Here is a 24,564-nt window from a genome sequence, read left to right on the forward strand (position 1 = left end):
ACTACAGTGAAGAGGATGCTTGAGATAAAACCAGATGGCAGATTATGCATAGACATCCTCCAATGATTCAGTCTCACTCACAGCTCAATTAATTAGTGACAATAGTTGTGTCATCAGAAGTGCTATATTCTATAGAATTCAAATGTGCTTGTAGCCATCAGTCACGATTGCATCTATTTCTTCCATATAAAGTTTTCAACATCCATTGTACATAAGTATCAATAAATGTGTATGTCTACAAGGCGGAATTCTTTCTTAAAAATTTTTCAAGACACTTACATAAATTAAATGTTGCTGCTTTACTTTTTCCCTTGCATTCTGAAGCTGGATAATGAAGCAGATAAGTGATTATTTATTAAATAAAGAAGCATCAGTTCCTTCAGAATTCCACAGAAATAATTTTATGCAAGGCAACAAATCTCTGGTAACTTTCATGGTTCAGTGGTAGCCAACTTTTACAGTGAATGGGATAATATGTAAGGGTATTTTTGGCTGACATGAACATTTATTTAACATCAAAATTTCTACCTTGAACTTTGAGAGCTATCAGTATTTTCTTTGTCTTCACTACTAACACAGAACCGCTTAATGGCACTTGAAACATCTTCATCTGCACTCAATGGAAGCCGAGTTTTCTTGGCTTGAGCAGAGCACGTGGTTCTTATAGGTTCTACAGGTGGAAATGGACTACCTCTGGATGGTGAAGTATCACTACAGTTAAAAGGAAAATTAGTTAACTACAAAATAAAGCATGTATTTAAAGCAATAAATTATAATGCATGTATTTTATATCCCATACTTAGAAGTAAACAAGCATATATAAACATATTAAAATTTTCAGTAATAAGACTACATTTAAATTTGACTCAAAAAACAACTTTTAAATGTAACAATTACAGTTGATATCAACAATCTAATAGAACATCCCACTACAGCATATTAACTTTATTTACTCAACATATTTTTATTATTAACTTATTTCTATAATCTAACTTATTTCTATCTTCTTATAATTAACTTATTTCTTTTTTAAAAGCAATAAATTAAAGGCATTTTAAATTTGAAAAATGAATTCAAAAAAATATATTTACTCATTTTCTTGGGGTGCAGAATAATCTGCAGTTGAAACACTTTGAATGAGAGAATGTAATGGTGCACTAAAACAAAAAAGAATGCTTTAGAAATTTAATTTTACAATTCAATCACAAGAAAATATACATGAAATGAGGAAATAAATATTTTAATATTAATAATATATATAAGTATGTATGTATGCGTGACAATGCTTAAATTCACTGAGAACCCAATGCAGACCACTCCAGTACTTGAATAAAAATTTAATTCCTGCATTAATTGAGCATTTGTATTTTAATTTATTATCTAACCTTTGTCGTTAATTTCATTTATTATTTTTATTCATTTATTTACCTTTTACTTAATTTTATTATTCATTATTTTATTTCTTTAATACTGATTAGCTATTAGGCTTTCCATACAGCCCCAGCACTTCTAATTTTAAAAATTTAGCGCTGGTATGTGATGAAATTTTGGACTTGATTTTGAAGACAATGATAATAAAGTTAGGTGATTTTATACAATGAAGATGCATTAGTGATCAGCTAATACAATGTTTTATTTGTGACACAATTATTTAAATAAACACCTAGTACTAAACTGCAGGAAAGATTGCCATTTAGTTCCATAATTACAAATGTACACACTATATGCTAGCTGGATAAAAAGTGGTAAGGGAAAAGCAATATTACACTCCCTCCATACAAAAATATGCATTACAAAAAGCTGTAAAAATTAATAAGGCATAATGAAAGAATTATAATAAAGGGTCTTTATGTCTAAATTCATACAATGTCAAGTTGCTAATCATACAACTGAGATATATTTGACTGGTGTTTGATTTCGCCTCTATCAAAAATACCAGTTTCTATGGTGTGATTACAAAGTTATAATACAGGACCTGTAAATGCTAAAAAGGACCTGTAAATTTGACAAAACTAGACAAATTTGATAATGCTAGATGAAGGAGAACCCCACTCACCTTGCAAAAGCAAACTTTTTATCACCAAAGTCATGTTTATGGCTTATATTGCCTGACCTTATGATCCTTATCCAATTCAATTTTTTGATAGAAAAATTGGAATATGGTTCTTAGTGTATCATGAACAGGATAAGCCAAACTCAAGACAAGAGACCAAAAGAACCTTGATAATAAAAAAATTAGGAATACAGGTGGAGGAAATTCTTATCAGATTCCTCATATTAATAATACTTAGCTTTATCACCAGAGATGGTTACCAGGCACTTTAAGCTGAACTTCATTTATGCACTTACTCAGTATTAATTACAGCTGTAAGAATACCATAATTTTAGGCAAAAATAAATTCTAAATATATAAAATATTGTTGGACAGATGGAGTATTACTTAGATTAGACTGAAAATGATAAAGTAGCTTTAACCACTTCCCTGTTTTGCCCGAACACTGTTCGGGTACTTGAAAAGGGGCTTTCCCTGTTTTGCCCGAACGCCGCTCGTGTGACTGATTTTTTTTCCTCTATTGCAATGATTTGCCCAAATTTTATGCTTGATTAGTTTGCAATGCTTCCAACAGATGACTCTAGTAGTCCAGTAAAGATCTGATTGCAAATCCGGTTTCTAGTTTATCTTTTACGCGGGAAAGTTGCCATTTCGTTTTGACTCAATCTGCTTACTATACAGCTCGCTGCAAATTCTATTTCTTTTGAAGCTGAAAAGTAGAAGAATGAGTGATTTTGAACATCTCATAACAGATGATAACTCTTACAGTGGATCAGACAGTGAATCTGAAATTTCTATAAATGATTCTGGAAGTAATGAAAGTTCATTCTCGGACTTTTCAAGTGATGAGGAAACGGAAAGTTCGGATGACCTAACTCAAGTTCGAAACTTTTGTGAACTAGATATAACAAATCTTCCTTTACCTCTACCTCGATTTCCATTCACAGCAAATCCAGCTGTTCATGTAAATATTGATCTAAGTAATGGAACTCTACAATTTCTTGATATTTTCTTTGATGATAATCTTCTTGAAATTATAGTTTCTGAAACCAATAAATATGCAGGACCATTCGGAGTAGTAATCTACGAAGGAAAAGCGGAGCAAAAAAAAAAAAAATGGGAACCAACAACAAAGCGCGAAATTCAAGTGTTTCTTGCTTTGGATATTTTACAAGGAATTGTGAAAAAGCCTGAAGTTGAGCAATACTGGAGTAAGAGACATTCAACATCAACTCCATTTTTTTCCAAAATTATGTCTTACCGACGCTTTTATCTTATTCACTGATATTTACATATTTCTGATGATAACGAATTTGATGCTAAAATACATGAGTGTCCAAACCTGCAGAAGCTGTGGCCGATCATCAAGCATTTGAATACTCGTTACCGAGAAACTATCACACCTGAAAGAGATGTTACAATCGATGAGAGTTTGATGCTGTACAAGGGAAGATTACACTGGAAACAGTATATACCTCTAAAGAGATCATGTTTTGGCATAAAAAGTTTTATTTTATGTGAATCGAAGTCAGGTTATGTGTATCAACTTATTATATACACTGGGAGAGATACCTTTTTGATGATAATTACCAGCATTTGTGCAAGTCCTCTCAAGTAGTGATGACACTTATGCAGCCACTATTGAAAAAAGGATACTGCCTAACAACAGACAATTATTACACATCACCAGAACTTGCAGATATCCTTATCAACCTTCAAACAGATATATATGGAACCCTCAAACTTACCAGAAATGATGTCCCAAAAGAATTACAGAAGAAAAAATTAAAATTAGGAGAAATCTGTGCATACCAAAGAGGGAAAGTCTGTCTAATGAAATGGATGGATAAGAAAGCTGTATCTCTATTATCCACAATACTCAACCCTATAATGATTGAAGTTCCATCTTACAAGGATGAAGTCAGAAAGAAACCAAAGGTAGTGAAGGAATATAATAATACCATGGGAGGTGTTGATAGAATGGATCAGCATCTCACCAATTATCCAGTCACAAAGAAGAGAGGAAAGAAATATTACAAAAAAATATTCTTCCACCTTTTAGATGTATCGCTGTGGAATGCATTCGTTTTATACCAGAAGCATGGAGGAAAATACTCGCATTTGAATTTCAGACATGATATAATTGATCGCCTGATTGAAAGACACGGGATTGTAAATGAAAAAAAAAAGGACGACCACGAATTTTGCCCAATCCCTTACGATTAACTGAAAGGGACTTTTTAGAAGTGATTGCTCCCAGCGACAAAAAACTGAGACCAACGAGGCAGTGCTTTGTGTGCTGCTCTAAAAGAAACGATTTCGGAAAAAGAGTGAGAAAAGAAACTAGATATTTTTGTCCCGACTGCGATGTTGGACTACGCTTGTCACTGTGTTTTAAAATTTTTCATACAAAAGCTGAATTTTAAAAGATATTAGATGTAAGTATAATAATAAATTCTCTTTTCTAATATCCATTTCTGTAAAGTGTTTCCCAGATCGCTTATTTCACCGGAAAAAAGCCAACTTCAAGTAAAAATGTAATTTTTCGTTGTAAATAAAAATTATCATAACTTCATAAATTCAACACTTATAATAGTTTTGACTCTTGATTTGAGTTTCTATAATCGATTTTAAAATAAAATTGTTTTTGAAAAATATGCTTATTTTTTGACACAATATGTCAGAAAAAAGAGACTGTTAAGTGGTTCATTCTCAATAGAGACATATAGCCTCAGCTTTTGTTTAGTAAGAACTTTGGCTTGAATATTATTAGGGGTACTACTTTAGTTTCACTTTTCTATTATAGAAGTATACGACACCAGCATTATATACAAATCATAAGATAGTCTCGAGATAATACACTTCAGGAAGATTTATTACATGCATTTTATTATTTTTAATACAGAAAGGAGATGTGACCCCATTAAAAAGGAGACTTCAGCAGCTGTTACAAAATAAAATTTTATCTGCTAGTATATATAATACATATTAGAAAAACACAAAATATGTAAAAAAATAAATTATTATTTAAATTAGCAGTGCAAATTAATTTCCCTTCTCTATTCTAAAAATGGTAATCTCTCTTTGCAATGTATCATTTCGAGACTATTCCATGCCATATGACTCTTACATAATTCTGATGATGCAAAGGGAACTAAAACAGCCGATCATAATTTTACAGCAGTATTAATTATCCAATAAAAATGTACTGAGAAACAAAAATAACTCCGTCTGAATTAAAATTTCATTCTGAGCACAACGTACTTGCTTTCTACTCTTCAGCCTAGCTGGACTGCTGCTCTCTTTTTTATTGCAAATCTACCAAAAATGTAAGCATTTTAAATAGGCACAAATAATGTGCCAGGGTGTTTGTGGCTGCAACATGTTTACTGAAAATAAAATGAAGATTTAACCATGGCTGCCAGTTTCCTATTCATTATGGATTAGCATCATACACAATCAAAATTCTTGTTCTTCATTGTGAATTCAACTTTCTACATTCTACACCATCAATACTGCAAAGTCCTTTTTTATTACATATATAGTATATATATATATATATATGTAATGTTTTTGAAATGTAGTCTTGATGGCAAAGTGGGAGGCTCGGAAGATAAACAGATGACGCTGACACAAAAATGAATTAGACAGATTCCCAATCTTTATTTCCACTCACATAAAATCATCTCAGTACATATTTATCCAATCATAATGAAATCTGATACATTTCTACAATTCAATCATAATGAAATATGATAAATTTCTATATACACTGGTTTTTAACAAGAAATGACGTAGGCAGTTAAGCAAAGGTAAAGCGACGCAATGTTGACAGAGCAGCAGTTAGGGAAGGAAAGAATGATGCAATTAATTTGCTAGCAGTATTTATACTCTGATGTAACTGTACAGACAAACTATGATAAGTTAATTTGAGGTTGTTACTTAACATAGAATGATCTCGAATTTGGGAGAATAGATGAATTTAGGGGGAGAGTACCAAATATAGAATATTAATTTTGAGGTCACCAATTATTTTTAAAGCAGCTATGGTATTTTCTTATATCTCACATATATATATTCCTAAACACAGCTTTACCATTTTGAAATACAACACTCCACATATATTAACTGCCGTGTGAAATTTAATGGAATCCCAGCCTGGATGAGGCAACATATTAATATTACTACTAGTTTCATATAGAATGATGAAGCATTCGCAATTAACACAAAAATATTAAGCTTTCGAATAAATAACTGCATCAAGCTACCCATTTTAGCCTTTAAAATGTTGGTAATTTATAATCAATTTTATTAATAATACATTACACTAAATTTATAATACAGCCTCAATTCATAGCATTCACTAACGAAAGTTTTTTCACCAAATAAAACAAATGCTTTCAGTTTAGTTAGAAATAAAACATTTCATGTTACTTAGACAGATAAAATAAAATATATATCCATAAGATAAATTATACAACAGGACATTTCTATAGCCAATTTAATGCTGTTTCTAAGAATAACAGCTTCTCTTACCTCATATCATAATTTTCTGTTCCTAATTCAATACCCAAACAAGATAAACTGCCTTCAAAATCTGCAGCTAGAGCTACATCAATAGCATCGCCAGTCCAGCTCTGAACAGTGGACATTACGTGTCAGTTAAAATCTAAAAGAAAATTAAAGAGTTTAATTAAGCATGAAATTCAGTTATTCCTACCACTTACCACCGATTTTATTTTCCCATTCCAGACATTGCTCATTATGCCCACAAAAATCTTGTATAAAACATATTTCACAATACAAGCACAAATAAGAAACACATTTCTATTACAAGTGCCAAAAGACCACGAATTAGGAATTATTAAAAGTCAGTACAAAATCAGTACTTAAATTCAAATTCTTTTCCTTGGAAAAGCAAGAGTATATAATTTTTAAAAAACTGACTCAAATAATTAAACAAAGCAAACATAAATGACTATTAATAGTAAAGAGATGCCAGTCAACCAAACATAAAAAAATAATTAAAAAAATAAATAAATAAAAAATAAAGTTTTTTTACAAAAAGAAATCACGATAATTTTCTAAGCTATGAAAATAATTATTACAAAAATATACCCAAAAGAAAGTTTTTTTTAAAACATTAAACATATTCAAGATCATTTGTAATTTCACGGACTAAAAGCAAAAATTTGACAAATGGTACAGAAGTCACCCCTTTATGGCTTTTGAAAAGTATGTATATTTTATTTCTTCACAAACATTATTAAGATCACAAATTCTCAAACAATTTGTTGAAGCACATGGAACTCATACTGCTTAGAGATTAGAAAAATGAAAACAGCCCCAACGTGACTTTGCACTCATTAGTAATATAAAACTAGATGAGTTGCAGACACAAAATGCTCATTAGAAACATTTTGAATGACGTAATTAATATGACATTTTCACGTACATCATCTTTCGCATGTATAGCAGTAATGCACTATAGCAATTCATTAATGAAATAACCTTGATTTTACTTTATAGGTAATTTTACAAAAAATAAAGTGATTTCAGATGTACGAAATCGTATTTTTGGATGCAAATAATGAAAAATCAAACCAAGCTAAATATATAAAAGATAAGAAAATTTATATAGAGCAGGAAGTTAGGAGAAACATATTATAAATCCAATAGTTGAAAGAACAGTCAAAAATCAGAAGTCTCTTGCCTAATTTGGGAAAGATTACTTTTCTGATCTACTTTAAACAAAACTAAAACATAATTTTGTCACTACCATATGAACGCACACAAAAATCTAATATAAGAGTGTAGAATATTTACAGGGAAGTTACACTTTCATTAACTCAGATGTTATTAAGCCATACATTCATAATTTAACAGACATTTTTTAGAAGTAATGCTTATAGGTATTAAAATGAAGTAATATGAGAAGAAAAATGATGCACAAGGAAAGAAGGAAAACACATAAAATATGTTTCTTAAAATTTTTTAGATTTGTGCTATCAAAAAAGCCTTTCAATTTATTTCTTAATCCAAAGAAGTAGATAAAATACTTAAAAGAATACGACATTAAAATATAAATATAATTTTAAAAAAAAAAGTAAAAACTGATTACCTTAAATTCCCTTCATTTACGCCTTTCTTCACAATGACAAAAACATTTAATTTTTTAGTCAATACAAATATGTATTTATTATTTTCTTAGCAATTTCTTTAATAGGTTTATAAATGAAGGAATGAAAAAAACCAAAAACAAATATCGAAATTTAACAATGCTAGCTCTAATAATAGAGAAATTTCCTATCTCGAAGTTCTATCTTCTTCTCCTTCTTCCTTGGCTAAAATCAACAATTTGGATAACCTAACTTCTCATATGTTTTTTCCCCTAAAAGCTTCTTTGACTTCCTATTCCATGGAGAAAAACCTTGCTATGTCAATGTCACAAAATAGATACCTCGCTAAAGGAACATAAATTCTACTTCTTCCAACATAAATTACGTAATTAAACATTTTTGAAGCTTTATGCAAAGTCAGAATGAAGGGGTTTTTCACTCTAACAGTATTACAAAGAACTAGTATATATTATAAGAGTTGGTGAGCAATTTCTCCAGTGTCTTTACTGGCAGTGACATTCTTATGGCACAGAGAAGTATTTGAGTAAATAATTTTCTTTTTCTTCCTATAACAGTCAAACAACTTTATCTAATGCACAATACTTTTAAGGAAGGAGAAGCAAGTTGTTTTAAGAATAAGAACTGTTTCAAAAAGTTAAAATGGCTAATTCAACTAAAATTACTTAACATGGCCACAAAAATAAGAGTAAAATGGAAAAAACAGTCATTTGTTAATAAAAGTCGTAATTCTTCAAGCTAGAGGGCGACCAAGCTTCAATGAAAAACGAAAAGGCCCGTTTGTTAATAACAGGAATAGAATTGGCCATCAAAGTACTTTAAAACTATTTAAACAATAGTATTAAAAGTATTGTGGCAAATGGTGTGGAAATTTTTATGTTTTTGAACTTTGTATGCTTATAGAAAATGTTACGTTTCGCAAAATGCAAACTTCTATATATCATTTTAAAGAGAATTTATTACTGAATTCAATTATATGCAATACAAAAAAGTTATATGTACTTTAATATAAATAAAAAACACAGTTATGAAGTGGTTTGTAATGTATAGCTTTCCTGGCCAATCACTGTTCTTGTTATGAGAACCAATCAAATGTTAGTAACTGCCAGTAGAAGCTGACATCATGTTTACACTTAAAACAATTCATTATTTTGTGTTGTTCTGTAGAAGGAGGGCCTGTTTCTTATACAGTCAAAAGTCGTTAATTCGGACACCCATAATCCGGAATGATCTATAATCCGGACCTCAAAGCTAAAAACTTTCTGCACATGCGCACAGGCGTTTTACGCATGCGCGTAAGACCTTGACTACTGTGCATATGCGTGTGCACAAGTACAGAATATATGTGTATATGCGTGAATATATGTGTATATGCTTGTGCGCATATGCGTGTGCACAAGTTTTCGCCTGCGTGTTTAATTGTATAACAGACGGTGTAAGCTAAAATTATCTAATTATCTATTTCAGTTAATGTTAATGATTGCGTTGTTCCTTAATCTTCGAATTGGATCCCGCTTATTATTTTTTGCAGACTGTAAGAGCAATTTTATAAAAGTAAACTTGAACTTTCGATTATGTCAAATAGAATTTCCGATGCTGGAACTTCCAAAGGATCTACAAAACGAAAGTATGTTTCGATGTCCAACAAACAAAAAGTGTAATTGCTGCAAAAAATGGATAAAGACATGAAGAATGTGACAGAGAAGTTAGTGAAAACAAAAAAATTTCGATTGACAAGTTAGTCGGTATTCTCGGCACAGCAATTAACGGGACTTGAACAGCGGAACTTTGTAACTGAACAAGAAATTATGTCTGTTTATAGAATTAAAGAGAAAGTATTATCACATAAAACGAAGCAACTTAAACAACTTACATTGAAAGAAATGTTTAATAACGTAAACAAATAAATATTAAGCTTTTTTTTTTTTTTTTTTTTTTTTTTTTGGTAAATTTTGATACCCTTTAGATCATAATTGTTTTTTATTTCATAAATTACGGTTTCATATTTTTAATTTTAGAATTTCTGCATGCCATCTTACGAGATTTAAACTGATGATCTATAATCTGGAAAAATCGATAATCCGGAATCGCCGAAGTCCCGACGAGTCCGGATTAACGACTTTTGACTGTACACTGCAATTGCAAGTAGGAATTTTTGTAAAAATTTTTAATATTTAGTCAAGAAGCAATGATATCAAATAAAAGAGTAGATTGGACACCTAGAAAGAGATGTTATATTATTATATACGAGAAAGTGGTCTTTCCTATGCTGAAATTGCAAAACAGGTGGGTGGTTCAGTGACTGCATCTAGAGTCCAAAAGTTTTGTTTATGATATCAGGAGACAAATTCAATAAAAAACAAAGAAGGAAAAGGCTGAAAAAGGTGCACCACATCTATTGATGACAGAAGAATAAAAAGACTATGTCTCCAAGATAGAAAAATGTCATCAACGGCCATCAGAAGAGATCTGAATGATGCTGGTGTTTCTGTCAGTTCAAGAACAATCAGGAGAAGATTAACAGATGCTGGATTCCACGAAAAAAGCCTTATCTTAATTTTCAATATATTGAAAGAGTGGTTTCGTACAAAGAGCATTAAATTGTTGTCATGGCCAGGAAACAGTCCTGACCTTACCTCAATCCTATCAAAAATTTGTGGCACCGTTTGAAAACTCTTGTCCGAATGAGGCGCCCATCAAATGAAAGGGAACTAATTGAGGCTATAATTGTTTCCTGGCATCATGTAATAACTAAAGAAGAGCTTAAAACTCTTGTCAGCTCAATGAAACGTCGATGTGAAGCTGTAATCAAAAATAAAGGATACCCTACTAAGTACTGATAACTCACTGCAATCATCAATATCTAATGTATATTGATAACTATTATCGTTTAACTTTTTTTTTTTTTTTTTTTTGTATTGCAAATAATTGAATTTTGTGTTTTGTATTGAATTCAGTAATAAATTCTCTTTAAAATGATATATACAAGTTTGCATTTTGTGAAACGTAACGTTTTCTATAAGCATACAAAGTTCAAAAACATAAAAATTTCCAAAAGTGTCCACAATTTTGGCCACCACTGTATATAATACTTTAATATATATATATAAAATACTAGTGTAAATGTGCCCCGACATCTTCGCTTTTATGCATGTTAATTAAAAACTATTTGTATAAATTTTACTACATAAATTGCTTTTCACTCAAAATTTATAAAGAATCTTGTATTAGTGAAAATGCTTAATTAAGAATGAGCTCTTTGGTACTGTACTTTGGTTCTACATCCCATCACTTCATGAAACTACAATTTTGGCCTAACTTAATTTGCCAGTTTGGCATAACCATTCTTACTTGAGTAAAAGACGAAACGCCTTCGTATTTATTAATTATTGTTAATTGAACGGGAGTTGGTTTGTTCCCCTTGAAAAGTTAATTAATTTAAGATCAATAGCAATAATTACTTGCTTTTAATTATATTTCTTTTTCAAAGTTTGAAATTTTGTTATTCATGATTTAATTCAAGTCCCCGTAAAGCATTTTTAATAATTTACATTCAAGTTACTTTAAAACACAATTTTCGGAAATAAACTTCCTACATATGGGTTCACTCTTTTTTGATACTTCTACTAAATTTATATTAGGAGATAATATAATATTTCTTTAATAGAATATTTAGTAAATAAATTATTATGTATATACATATATATACAGTCAAAAGTCTTTAATCCGGACCTCAAAGCTTCAAACTTTCTGCGCATGTGTAGATGCATAATGTGTTTACGCATGCGCATATGCATTTATGCATGCTCATAATACATTTACGCATGAGCGTTCAATGTATAATGGACGGTATAAGCTAGGCTAAAATTATCTATTTCAGTTAATGTTGCAGATTGCTTTGACCCTTAATCTTCTAATTGAATCCAGTTTATTATTTTTTGTAGATTGTTAGAGCAATTTTATAAAAAGCAAGCTTGAACTTTCGATTATGTCAAAAAGAGTTTCCGATTCTGGAGCTGCCAAAGCATCTACAAAGCGAAAGCATGTTTCGATGTACCGCTTCTGATAGTGAAGAAAGTGACACAGAGGTTATAGAAAACGAAAAAATTTCGATTGACAAGTTAGTCGGTATTCTCGGCACAGCAATTACAGGACTTGAACAACGGAACTTTGTAACTGAACAAGAAATTATGTCTGTTTATAGAATTAAAGAGAAAGTATTAGCACATAAAACAAAGCAACTTAAACAACTTACATTGTAACAAATGTTTAATAAAGTAAACAAATAAATATTAAGCTTTTTTTTTTTTTTTTTTTTTTTTTTTTTGTTGTTGTTGTTGTAAATTTTGCTACCTTTAGTTCATAATTGTTCTTTATTTCATAAATTACGGCTTCATATTTTTAATTTTTTAATTTCTGCATGCCATCTTACCAGATTTAAACTGATGATCTATAATCTGGAATCGCCGAAGTCCTGATGAGTCCAGATTAACGACTTTTGACTGTACTATGATTCTTACTGGAATGTAGGCTTCTTTTAAATAAATAATATTGTGGTAGTTACTGGCAGGTTATCTATAAATATTTTTCCTTTATTATATTCTTACTGTTACTGGGTCCTTCGAGATTTAAATTATTCACATAATTCTCCCCTCTTGACTCTTGACTTTGCAATTTATAATTCACCTATGACTCATGAAAGATTACTTTGGCAGAGTTATAATGCTTACATTTAGTACAAATTCAAACAAAATTTTATGCGAATTTTTCTCCAAGCTGTCAGTGAAATTAAAAGATTTCCTTCTAGCATAGCAGTGTGTGAAAGATATTTTAATTCTTCTTTGGACTACGAAGATTTTATTGGTTACTTCAAAAATACCATGAAGTGTATAATAATACTTAATAATATTAAATTTAATTTATGTGCATGAATTACAGTCACATCTACAAGAATTAAGATCCTTATAACTCTCTTTGATTTCAAACCCATTTTTCAATAACAGAAATTCATATATTTGTCTTTTAAGACAAGAAACCATGCATAACCAAAACAATTACTCAAAACTTAAATTTTATGTATCAGAATATACAATTTTATGGTTTTAATAGAGTTAAACTATGACCTGAAATGCCTTTATTGGGTATTAATGCTCAGAGTAAAATGCTAAAATGAAGCCCATGTAAATTTAGGTTAAGTTTTAACTTAAAAATTCTTTCCTATATGATCTTTTAATCTATGGAAACAAAAAAGAATATAAGATTAATGAATATTTTAAAAATCAGTAACATGAGAAGATATGCTTATACGAATTTCTAAAGTTTCAAAAAATTTTACTTATTAAAAAATTTAATCAGAAGAAGGGAAAGAACTGAAAGATAACTATTTTTAAAGTTTGCTTAAATAAAATTCAGTCTGTTAAGATAATAAAAATTTGCATTGTTTTTCTGAGGCTCTTAAGAATTATTAAGGCGATTATATTTTCTATGATCCTAAATGCCATACACTTAAAAAAAAAAAAAAAAAAAAAAGTAGTTTATTTTCTCCCCTTCTCCGAAGGGCAGATTATCTGGTCACCTTGTTTCATTCAGATTTTATAATAAGCCACTAAACTTCACTTGAAATCCTTGCAGATTAGCCACATTTATACGAAAATTCAAATATTTTTTCTGATTTATGACAAAATTTTAAAATTGGTTTGGTATGTTTTTAATACATATAGTTATTCATTAAAAAAGGAGTTTTCAAAATTGCTTTAGCTGTTACGATCATTTGGCCTGCAGCCCCTGGCTATGCATCAATGGCTGGACTGATATTCTCATTTTTTCATTCATTCTCTTTTTTTTTAATTCAAAAACATAATCATGTTGTGCTTTTTTTTTTTCTTTTAGAAATTTATAAATTACCAAATGGCATTCCATTGATTCAACAGAATACAATAGTTTATCGAGATACAATTTAGAATTCTTTTCCAAAAATTATTTTAAAAAAATTTTTTCTTTAATTGCATTTATATTTATTATAACTGACTTGTTGCCTACTTTATGCTTTTATATCTATTAAGTAAAGGATAGTTTCTAAAAGTAAAATGAATAATCCTTCCCCTCTAGTAGATAGTAAAATAAGGTACTTTTCCATTTCACCGGTGCAAATCTCGCCAAGCAAACTTTATTCGCGACAACACACAGTATACACATAAAAATTTTTGACAAATGTTAGTTCTAAGATATCATTTAACATTTTGTAAAAAAGCCAATAAATAAAGACAATAAATTTGTAAAAAGACATTAATTTAAGAATTAGCTGTGTCTTCATGGTACAAAATCCTGATTCATCAGTTCATATCACGTGACCCCAAGTGATGTCATCTCATGTAAACTACGCTACAAAAATCTAATTCTCTCAGTAATTATCTACATTAATAGTTTACACAGAAATTATGTAAAACCTTAGTACTTTACTTCGCTAGTGCATTCTAATTAGAATTGATGAATTTAACCCTTGACTTAACCTTTTCTATATTTTCACCATCGGGTGAGCAGTGTGATTGCATCCTAATCGACTTAATTACTGCCCGCGAATAGCCTTAGGGCATAAAATTGAATTATCTGGTAAAAATTCTATGTAATTGTATGCCAGTATTGAAAGAAACAATCTATCTGATATGAAATGGCTGTGGCTTGTTTTGAAAATGAGGAGTAAAAGGTTACCAGCAAGGATATTCTGTTTGGCATCAATTGTACCATTATTGGCGACTTTATCGCCTACGCCGGCAAAATGGAAAAGTAATTTCAGTGCGTAAATTACTGTGCATGAATGCATATAAGATGTTTAAAAAAAGGTAAGATAAAGATTATCATAGAAGGTTACAATATATTTTACAATTTCATAAATAACTTACCAACAGAGACGGATGAAGCTAAAACAGAGCTGAATACCTCAGATCATTTTCTCATAACAGATGTCTGAAAATTGTAAAAGTTTATTTAACTAACACAGTATATTTTAAATAATCCATTAAATAATTTCTTAAAATGAAAATCTTGAAAATCAGTCAAAATAAAGTGTTTACTGTTTTGTGCCTTTTTATGAGTTGCATTCATAATTCAGCAAAATCTCACTAATATTACCACTTACAGTTCTAAACGATTTTTGTCTTTGGTAAAGGACCAAGGTTTGGACTTTGTACCGTACGTACAGAAAAATATACAACTTTAATGAAACTTGGCTAAAAAAATGTTGTAAAGCTTACTCATTTTGAGAAACACAATTTTACTGTATATGACGTTGGCTCCTAATCAGTATAGTGGTTAACAATGGTAGTTTCAATATCATTGGGCCTAAGTTCATATCCTGAGAAGGCATGCATGTTTCTGATGTGTATATATTGTCTGTGTAGAATGGGTGTGGTTAAAATACTGGTCATCTTGAGCAATTCAGTGTTAAAGAAAGAAGAGTAAGGAAATTCGGTACTATTCCGTTTTGAAGACCGTAAAAAAATTGCAGTGAAAATGTATGCGCAAAAGCGCCAAATCTAGCAAACGTGACTATTTAATAGCGTGCCAAATCAAGCGGACGCGCTGATTTCAGATTGCGTAAGTTTAAATAGCTCTATATTTCTCAAGCCACCGTTCAAATAATAGTTTAATTTTTAAATCCTTTTTTTGATATCCTATGGATTTAACAATTTGGGAATTGCCCATGACAAAAAGTGTGCAATAGAATTTTGGTAAAGTGTAGAATCGCCCACTGCTTGACGCGTTTTTAAGAATTGCACATACTCGGTAACCATGTACACATCGACCTATTTTCACTTCAAACATATCCCAGAATTGCACAAAAATGACATTGTGCCCAGCCTTGACTTTATCTATGCACACATCAACCTATTTTCACTTAAAAAGTAAAAGAAAATTGACAAAAATCCAATTGTTTTTACCCTTGTAAAAAGCAGAAACAAATAAGTGGGCGATTCTGCACTTTACCGAGAATTGTTTCAAAGAAAAAGCATCATTCATTATAGAAAATTATGTTTGAACAACCAAAGAGATGAAATTATGCTTTAGCCATAACTTGGTAGTGTAATAGCGATGCAGGCATTCATTCAGTTATGTATAGCCCTTTTTATATAAATTATAATAATAAAAAAGTATTATAAGATATTAACCTTTCATCTAAATTAAAACATCAATCTTTGTTATTTACTATTACACTTTTTTCTTACTTTAGGGTTGCTGCAATTATTTTTGGCAGCACTGGCATCAACAATAGTTGGTGATTTTTTACAGCCCTCAAAACCGAATAGTACCAGAAATTCTTAAAGAAAATTACGATATAGCTAATATATCTAGTGTGATTGTGAAATTCTTGTGTCCCATCCATGTCTACCTGTGTATAAGATTTCATACAGTTGTACGCTTTTAAACTGCAAATACTACACAAAGTGAATTAGCTACATTTGCATTAAAATAATTTTAGCACTAATAATTTTAAAAAAATTACAAAACTTGAAATAAATAAAGAAACAGCTGTGATTGATCTTAAGATGTTTACTAACCTCTTCCTCCCGGAAAGTTGACTTTTTATTTTAATTAAGATGTTTAGATGCCCTCAAATGAAATTTAATGCTTTTTTTTTATTACAGTATGACTGTCCAATCTATTCCACTAAACATACCTTTTCCTGTATTATACTAATTCCTATACTTCTTTCAGATAACATATTTCCAAGAAAAACCAAAATCTATACTTAAAAAAAAAGTTTATGGTTAAAGTAGATTTAAGGGTGCCTCTTGTATTATCACGATGTTGTTTCATTTATTGCCAAGCTGCTGTTTCATTTATGGTAACCTGAGTAGATGAATGTTATGGAAATTATATTATGATGTAATTGGTTGCGTGATTGCGGTGAATTTGAATGATGGGAAAAGATTTGTAAGAGATTGTGGTGTGTGTTGGTTAGGAAGTGTGTTGCTGTTTTGTGGTTTAGAACCACGGTCACCAACCGGTGGTTCGTGAAAAATTTTTGATGGTCAACAGAAAAATTAGGACATAATTTATGCACCTTTTACGGACATTTTCCCTCATTATTAATTTTCTTTAATTTTTTGTATGGTTTTCAGATTCAAATAAAATAGGAAATAGGCACATAATGAATGAGAAAAAGCAGGCAAATATTTTGCATTTCTTTAATAAAACTAAAGATAGAATAACTAACTAGTATTACTTCACTTAACAGAGAGGTGATCAATGAATCAAAGCATCCACGTTCCTTGTCACGGTCAGACAGCATTAGAAAGAATGTTCAAACTGGAGGTGCAAATAAAAAACCCAAAATAACAAAAAAAATGTGATTCAGACTACTTGAAATTTGAATTTATTCCACAACCTGGTAGTTAGCTGAATTCATGCCTTTTTGGTATTATTTGTTCTCAGAGTTTATCTAATGATGCTATGAAACCTTCAAAACTCAAAAAACACTTGCCCAGAGGTAGGCTATGAAACTACCTGAATATTTTCAAAAAATGCATAAAAATATGCAAAAATAAGTAGGTATCTTAAAAATATGGTTGTTTAAGATAAGTCCCTATCAAAGGTTTTCTATATGATTGCACTTCAAATATCGAAAAACAAAAAGCCATATAAGATTGGAGAATATTATTCAAGCCTTGAATATTGCAAGCCCGTGAAGAGGTTTTGAGAGAAAAAGCTGTACAGAAACTGAAAGGGATCTTTAAACTGAAAGTAAGTCTACCAACACTGTTAAGGGAAGAGTTGAAGAAAAAGCTGAATATGATTGGACATCACTGAGGAGTTGTTGCAAAGGTGAAAAATACTAGTCACCCAGATTTTTCGGTCTGCACACTGCATTACACATAGTGAGCTTCTTCTGGTGAAAACAAATGTCCTCAGAACTACATTAAGTATTATCAAATGTATTAATATCATAAAAGGAAATTCGACACAAAGCATTTAATTCTCGGTTATTTGAAACACATTGTGAAGAAATGGGCTCTTAATATACTCACCTTCTTCTTCATACTGAGGTGAGATGGCTTTCGAGGGGCAAAATACTTACTCGACTCTTCGTTCTGTGTGAAGAAATCAAATTTTTCTGCTGAAAAATAATCTGGAATTTCAAGAACTTTTCTCGGCTGATGAGTGGATAGCCAAGCTTGGGTTGATCTTTACAATATGGTAACTGGTAGTTTGGCGACATTTTGGAGGCGATAAAGGTTACTACCTGGGACTTTGGTAACAATGTGAGCAGTACTCAGTTCCGATTACGCATTATTTTGTGTGAGGGAAATGAGAGATCATGGGATATGTCATGTGATATTAATGGACGAATTACGGTTCTTGAATCGGAAAAGGGGGGAAATCGGGAACAAATCTGGAAATTTTGTATTTGGTTTATTCTGTGTTGTGTGAAACAGTGTTCGTAAATTTTTGGATCCCATGGCCGTAACTAAAGAAAAGTTTATCGGACACATAATCAAGATTCTGAAGAAGATTAGGTAAGTTAGTATTTTTAATTATTTGAGGATATTATTTTTATGCATTGTTCTAAATGTAAGGTGGAAAGGAATTTTGTATTATTGGGAAAATTGTTATTAGCAATGATTTAGTTTAAAGTAATTAGGATTGTAAGGTAATTTTTATTAATTTAATGTATGTGCTCATTTATATTTTAAGTAGTGTTTTTGAATTTAATTATATTTTAATGAAATGATAGTTATTTTGTGAATTTTATGTTTGTAGGAATTTGGTATACGTATAAGTTGAAATAAACGTGCATGGAAATAATTTAAATATTTTATATTAAGTATTTGTAATGCTTGCGGTATGAATTCGTTGGTGACATGTATAATGTAATAGATGATATAGAGGTAAAAGTTTTTGGATATTTTATTTATTTTATATGTGGAAATGTTCATATTTGTAAAGGGTAAATACTTTTTCGCGATCAGGTAATTTCATATATGTTCTTTTTACCGGGTTTAAAGATTCAGAAAATTGTCATGTATTTTTGTGAAATTTTTCTAATTTATGAGAAAAAAGCAGTGTACATGGATATAGTGAAGAGTGTGCGCAATGCCATTTTTGTGCAATTGTGGGATGTTTTTTTAAGTAAAAATAAGTCGACGTGTACATGGTTTAGTGATATTTTAATTAAATGATAGTTATTTTGTGAATTTTATGTTTGTAGGAATTTGGTATACGTTTAAGTTGAAATAAACGTGCATGGAAATAATTTAAATATTTGATACTAAGTATTTGTAATGCTTGCGGTATGAATTCGTTGGTGACGTGTATAATGTAATAGATGATTTAGAGGTAAAAGTTTTTGGATATTTTATTTATTTTATATGTGGAAATGTTCATATTTGGAAAGGGTAAATACTTTTTCACGATCAGGTAATTTCATATATGTTCTTTTTACCGGGTTTAAAGATTGAGAAAATTGTCATGTATTTTCGAGAAATTTTTCTAATTTATGAAAAAAAAGCAGTGTACATGGATATAGTGAAGAGTGTGCGCAATGCCATTTTTGTGCAATTCTGGAATGTTTTTTTAAGTAAAAATAAGTCGCCGTGTACATGGTTTATGTGTACGTGTTATTTTGAAAAACGCGTAAGGAGTATGGTATTGTGCACTTTTTCCCAATTTTGCAGTGAATATTTATCATGATTAAGCAGTTTTGTTTGATAAAATTTCTAGCATAAGTGTAATTCGGCTACTAGATTGTTGGAAGAAGTGTTCAGTAGATAAAAAGAAAAAAACATGTCTTTACTTCGTGGAGACAAAATGGCGGCGGGGGGAAACAAATAGAGGGTTGCTGTAGGAGAGTTGGTCGCCAAAAAAACGCCAAGTTACCATAATGTAAAGATCAACCCCAAGCTTGCATATCTGGCAGAAGTTTTTTCTCTGTTAACCAAACTAAACATATGCAAGCACAACTTAAGCATGTGTTTACAGTAAGAGTAACGTAGATGCTTTTCAAAAACAATATCACTGTGGCAAACACTGTAGAAGGAAATCTACAAATATTTATAAATTTTAATGAAAATATGGGAGAGAAGGATCTCAAGCAGCAAGTGGTATCCAATATTCAAAATCTTTTACAGTCACTGACAGAATGGGTACAACTCTGATATACGTCCTAATTTCACCAAATGTGGCGATATACGTTCTGCGCTGGTTTTTGGCAAAATTGCATGTTGTATGGCAACCCTGTTGACGTTGAAAAATCTTTCGCTGGAGTTCATTGGTTCGCGTCATGCTTTGTGTCTGAGAAGCTAGGGGGGGGGGAAGATATAATGGTGAAAGTTGTTGAATTGAAGTTCGGCAAAAGGAAATATCGTCATGGCCATCTTGTTGAGGGGCAATGGGTATTTGGAAATGTGGAAAGAGGGTATGGGAGATTATTTTTAGTGGCTGTGCGTGATAGAAGTAGGAATTTGTGATTATTTGTTATTTTATTTATTTGTGAACCATAGTAACAATTTTTTGGATAGTGCGTCTGGTTGTCATATAAATACGATAGTGATTACGTGGCGGCATGTTAAAGGCGGTATGAAATTGGTATTTATGCTGTTCGAAAAAGCATTAATGGTAAGTGCATTTTATTTTATTCTTGTTCTTATTTTGTAGAATGTTATGTTCCTTGTTTTTTTAGTATGAATTTCTGTCATTATTGTTGTTGTTTTTTTTTTTTTTTGAATTGTTTGAAACTTATTTTAGTTATTTTGTTGATTAGTGCATACCGTCTAAATTGTGCAATTCGTAGATGTTTTTTAAAGTTGAAACAGAATGCTGTATACATGGTATTCTTTGAAATTTATTGCTGTTATGTTAATTTATTAAAGTGAGTTGTGCGTAGTTCGTAGATTCGTTTGTTGCCTAAATTGTGCAATTTGTAGATGTTTTTTTAAGTTTAAACAGGATGTTGTGTACTTGGTATTCTTTGAAATTTATTGTTATGTTAATTTATTAAAGCGAGGTGTGCGTAATTCGTAGATTCGTTCGTTGGCTAAATTGTGCCATTCGTAGATGTTTTTTGAAGTTAAAACATATGGCTGTGTACATCGATTCTTCTTAAATATTTTGAGTTAGAAACTTTACGTTTTTGCTATCTAAATTTTTTGTTTTTGTTTCAGATTTGTAGCTTAAATTGTGTGTTCAAAGTGTGGTTTATGCATGTGCGAAAACGGCATTTTTGGAGATATTTTAGGTTTAAAGTTCGAAATGTAAACAAAAAATTTAGATAGTAATATGGCAGCGTGTAGTTGGCAAGAAATTTGGCAACTTGAGGGCACATATCAAAGTAGTTCCACAGAATGTTTATGTGAATTTAATTCTTTGACTTATTATTTTGGCTTTGTGTAGCGGCACGTTTTTGCACAAAAATCGCCGCTACACAAAGCCAAAATAAAAAGCCACTTTCACACAAGGATGTGAAAATTGAGAACAATGAAAGAAAGCAAGGAGAACAACATAGGAATGGTTCCTATCTCCTAACAGCACAACCTTAGGATTACCAACTTTGAATTGTTATTGCCATTTTTTACATTTTACATATTCTATGAAGTAGGGCTCCTTTCTTTCTGATACATTAACCCCCATATAACTGCATGAAATAATTTAATTTTTATATTTAATCCTTTTAAAAAGTAAATTTTGCACATCAAAATAGAAAGCCTCCGCTCAATATAACATGCACTCAATACCTCAAATAAAGCACAATCTTGATTAACTATTTGTTAAACGATAAGACAATCGTAGTAAAATTTTAACTATTAACAAACCAAAAGAATAATAAACCTAATACTGCAAGTACACTGAGGCTTTCATTCAAATCAGATCTTAGTATCACATACAAATTCTATTCTTGTAAACAAAATATTCTTTTAAATTTAAACGAGAATAAACAAAAATAATGCACAACACAAGAGTTCGCAAATCGTCATTTCGCGAGCGAGAATTATACTAATTGTTATTATAATTTCATTTTCTAAAAATTTGTGTTGCACCCTTTAATTTAAAATCTAATTACTTAATTCATTTTCCCGTTGTTTGGTTGCATGCAGAGTTACGATTCATTAAGCAGAAAAAAAAAATTATACCTACTGAATATTTTCAGGAAACTTCAATATAACTTTTTCAGATAAGAAACTAGATAAAAATATTTTTTGATTAATAGGCGAAACAGTATTTTTTAAATATTTCCGAAAATCGGTAGTTCTAAAGGAGACACAATTTTATTTTTTCACTCAGAAAAAAACATACACATGCTCCTTACCACACACTTACCACAAACATAAACTCTAAACAAACAATACCCCACCAACAGTTTCCTAAATCCCTTTAAATGCTGGTCTGGGAATAGTGTGAAATTTAGTGGTCTAGCTAATTGCGGCTCGGTAAAGTCATGTTTTTTAAATGGCACAGCAGATTTTTTTGTAAATTATTATTAAATAATTATTAACGCTTTTATTGCATTTTATGTACTTAGGTAATAAATTTTAAAAGAAAAATTCAGAATATTTTTAAACGAATATTTTTTGCAGCCTTTCAAATTTAGGTATTCAATGAGTTTAAAATAAATTTAATTTAGCAAAATAGCATCATTTTAGAGTGTATTTTAAATTAGAAAAATATTAAAAAATTATTATGTTTATTTTTTCAGTTTGGCAGCAGCGTTTCAAAATTCTTGTATCGTGTAGAAAAATGGCGGACAAAGAGGAATCAGTTGAACCAACAATTGCCCAAGACTTGGTTGTAACCAAGTATAAAATGGCTGCTGAGATGGTTAACAGTATGTATTAATCATGTATTATTTGTGCTATAAATCTGCATATATGATGATGGCTTTATCTTTATTATAGCAATAATATTCGGTGTAATGCGTGCGGTCGACTGCCATGTGCTTGTAATGAACGTATGGTAATTGAATACTGAAAATCGTGTGTTTACATTATTATTTTTATATTTTTAATTTGAGTTTTCATCTTATAGTTGCTGTTTTTTATAACACCTGGCACTTTTCTCTCAGTGTAATACTTTTTTATGAAATATTTAACTGAACTTGAATTTATATAATTTTTCTTCTTCATCATAATTTAATTTTCTTTCTGTTTACATTTAAAAATTGATAGAAGGTAAATTTCAAGTTAAATTCAATTTAAGTAAGATTTACAGCAACATCTTCATAGGACATTCAATATCTTCATCTATTATCATCAAATTTCAAGTCTTTAAATGCTTTTTTTGCAGATCTTTTGTAATTTTGCTTGTAACTTAGTAATTAAAAGGAATAGTAAGTTTCTGAGAAATTTTTTTCATTGCTTATGTTTAAACAAATATTTTGCAGGGGTGCTAGGTCAGTTAATTGAGAAGTGCAAAGCTGGTGAAAGTGTCATCTCCATATGTGAAACTGGTGATCAACTACTTACTGAAGAAACAGGAAAAGTGTTCAAAAAAGAAAAGGAAATGAAAAAAGGTTTGATATTCAATGATAAATTTTGGTAAAATTACTTTTTTTTAAGAGATAAGTTAGCGACTTCTTAAAATTATCAATCAGTAGTTTGGCATTTTAAAAAAAAATTGGCAAACTATTGATATTGTAGCTAGGTAAACATTATCATCATATCAAAAGAAAACAATTTAAAATATAGATCTTAATTTTTAAATAAGGTGTATATGGTAAATTAAAAATTTTTTTTTAATGCTGTATTAGTTGTTCTCCTCATACAGACACGGATGTGATTTTTCTTAAAAAGAATTGCACAAACTTGATATTGTATACTGATTATGCTCAATTATAAATTCTTTAAAATAATTTTTAAAAAATGACCTTTGGTTTAATCCTAGTATCCGGTGCACATGGGATTTGGCTCCTTTTGAATGAGCAGTAAACAGGTCATTTTGGTGTTGGTAACCCAGGATAATTTCCAAAGCTGCACCATATACAGTACAAAGTCCGTAATCCGGACGTCCATTATCCAGACCTGAGAGCCATAAACCTCTTTTTGTATGCTTTATGCATGCGCGTAATGCATTTACGCATGCGTGTTTAATGTATAACAGACAGTATCAGCTTAATTATCTTTACTGATTCTGAGTACAAATGACGAATTCAAAATAACGAATAAGAATTGCACAAAATCAGTATGCCTGTATCGCCAAGGGGTACCTGAACTATACTTTTACCTTTTCTTCCTACAAATCCATCTAAACGGTTTTAACACACACCACAAAAACACTTATAAAACATCCCATGATTAAAAATTTCCCAGAATCATGCACCCGATTACGTTTCAACAGGGTTTCCATAACATTCAGCTACTCAGGCTACCATAAACGAAACAACAACTT

General features: G+C 30.5%; 2 protein-coding genes across 6 annotated transcripts in view; one reads left to right on the forward strand and one right to left on the reverse strand.

The window, feature by feature from the left end:
• The window catches only part of LOC118202657 (transcription factor CP2-like protein 1), an 82,184-nt gene extending 59,595 nt beyond the window's left edge, over positions 1–22,589 (reverse strand). For 2 of the 5 annotated variants that reach the window (XM_085816039.1, XM_085816035.1), the window contains exons 1-5: positions 22,318–22,494; positions 15,090–15,153; positions 6,590–6,722; positions 1,092–1,157; positions 529–711 (exon numbers count right to left, since the gene is read on the reverse strand). In XM_085816039.1, coding sequence (XP_085672165.1) covers positions 529–711; positions 1,092–1,157; positions 6,590–6,705 — 365 coding nt within the window. In that variant the 5' untranslated portion in view covers positions 6,706–6,722; positions 15,090–15,153; positions 22,318–22,494. The other 3 variants (XM_085816036.1, XM_085816037.1, XM_085816038.1) reach the window with 3 other exon arrangements.
• Positions 22,590–22,880: 291 nt separating this feature from the next.
• Positions 22,881–24,564, forward strand: part of LOC118182168 (proliferation-associated protein 2G4) — a 48,349-nt gene continuing 46,665 nt past the window's right edge. The window contains exons 1-2 of the mRNA XM_085816040.1: positions 22,881–23,005; positions 23,561–23,689. Of these exons, the coding sequence (XP_085672166.1) occupies positions 22,918–23,005; positions 23,561–23,689 (217 nt within the window). The 5' untranslated portion in view covers positions 22,881–22,917. The remainder of the gene's footprint in view (positions 23,006–23,560; positions 23,690–24,564) is intronic.

Source organism: Stegodyphus dumicola, chromosome 4, assembly GCF_044657685.1.
Source record: "Stegodyphus dumicola isolate Sdum_Otavi_A_Nest chromosome 4, ASM4465768v1".
Classification (NCBI taxonomy): Eukaryota; Metazoa; Arthropoda; class Arachnida; order Araneae; family Eresidae; genus Stegodyphus; species Stegodyphus dumicola.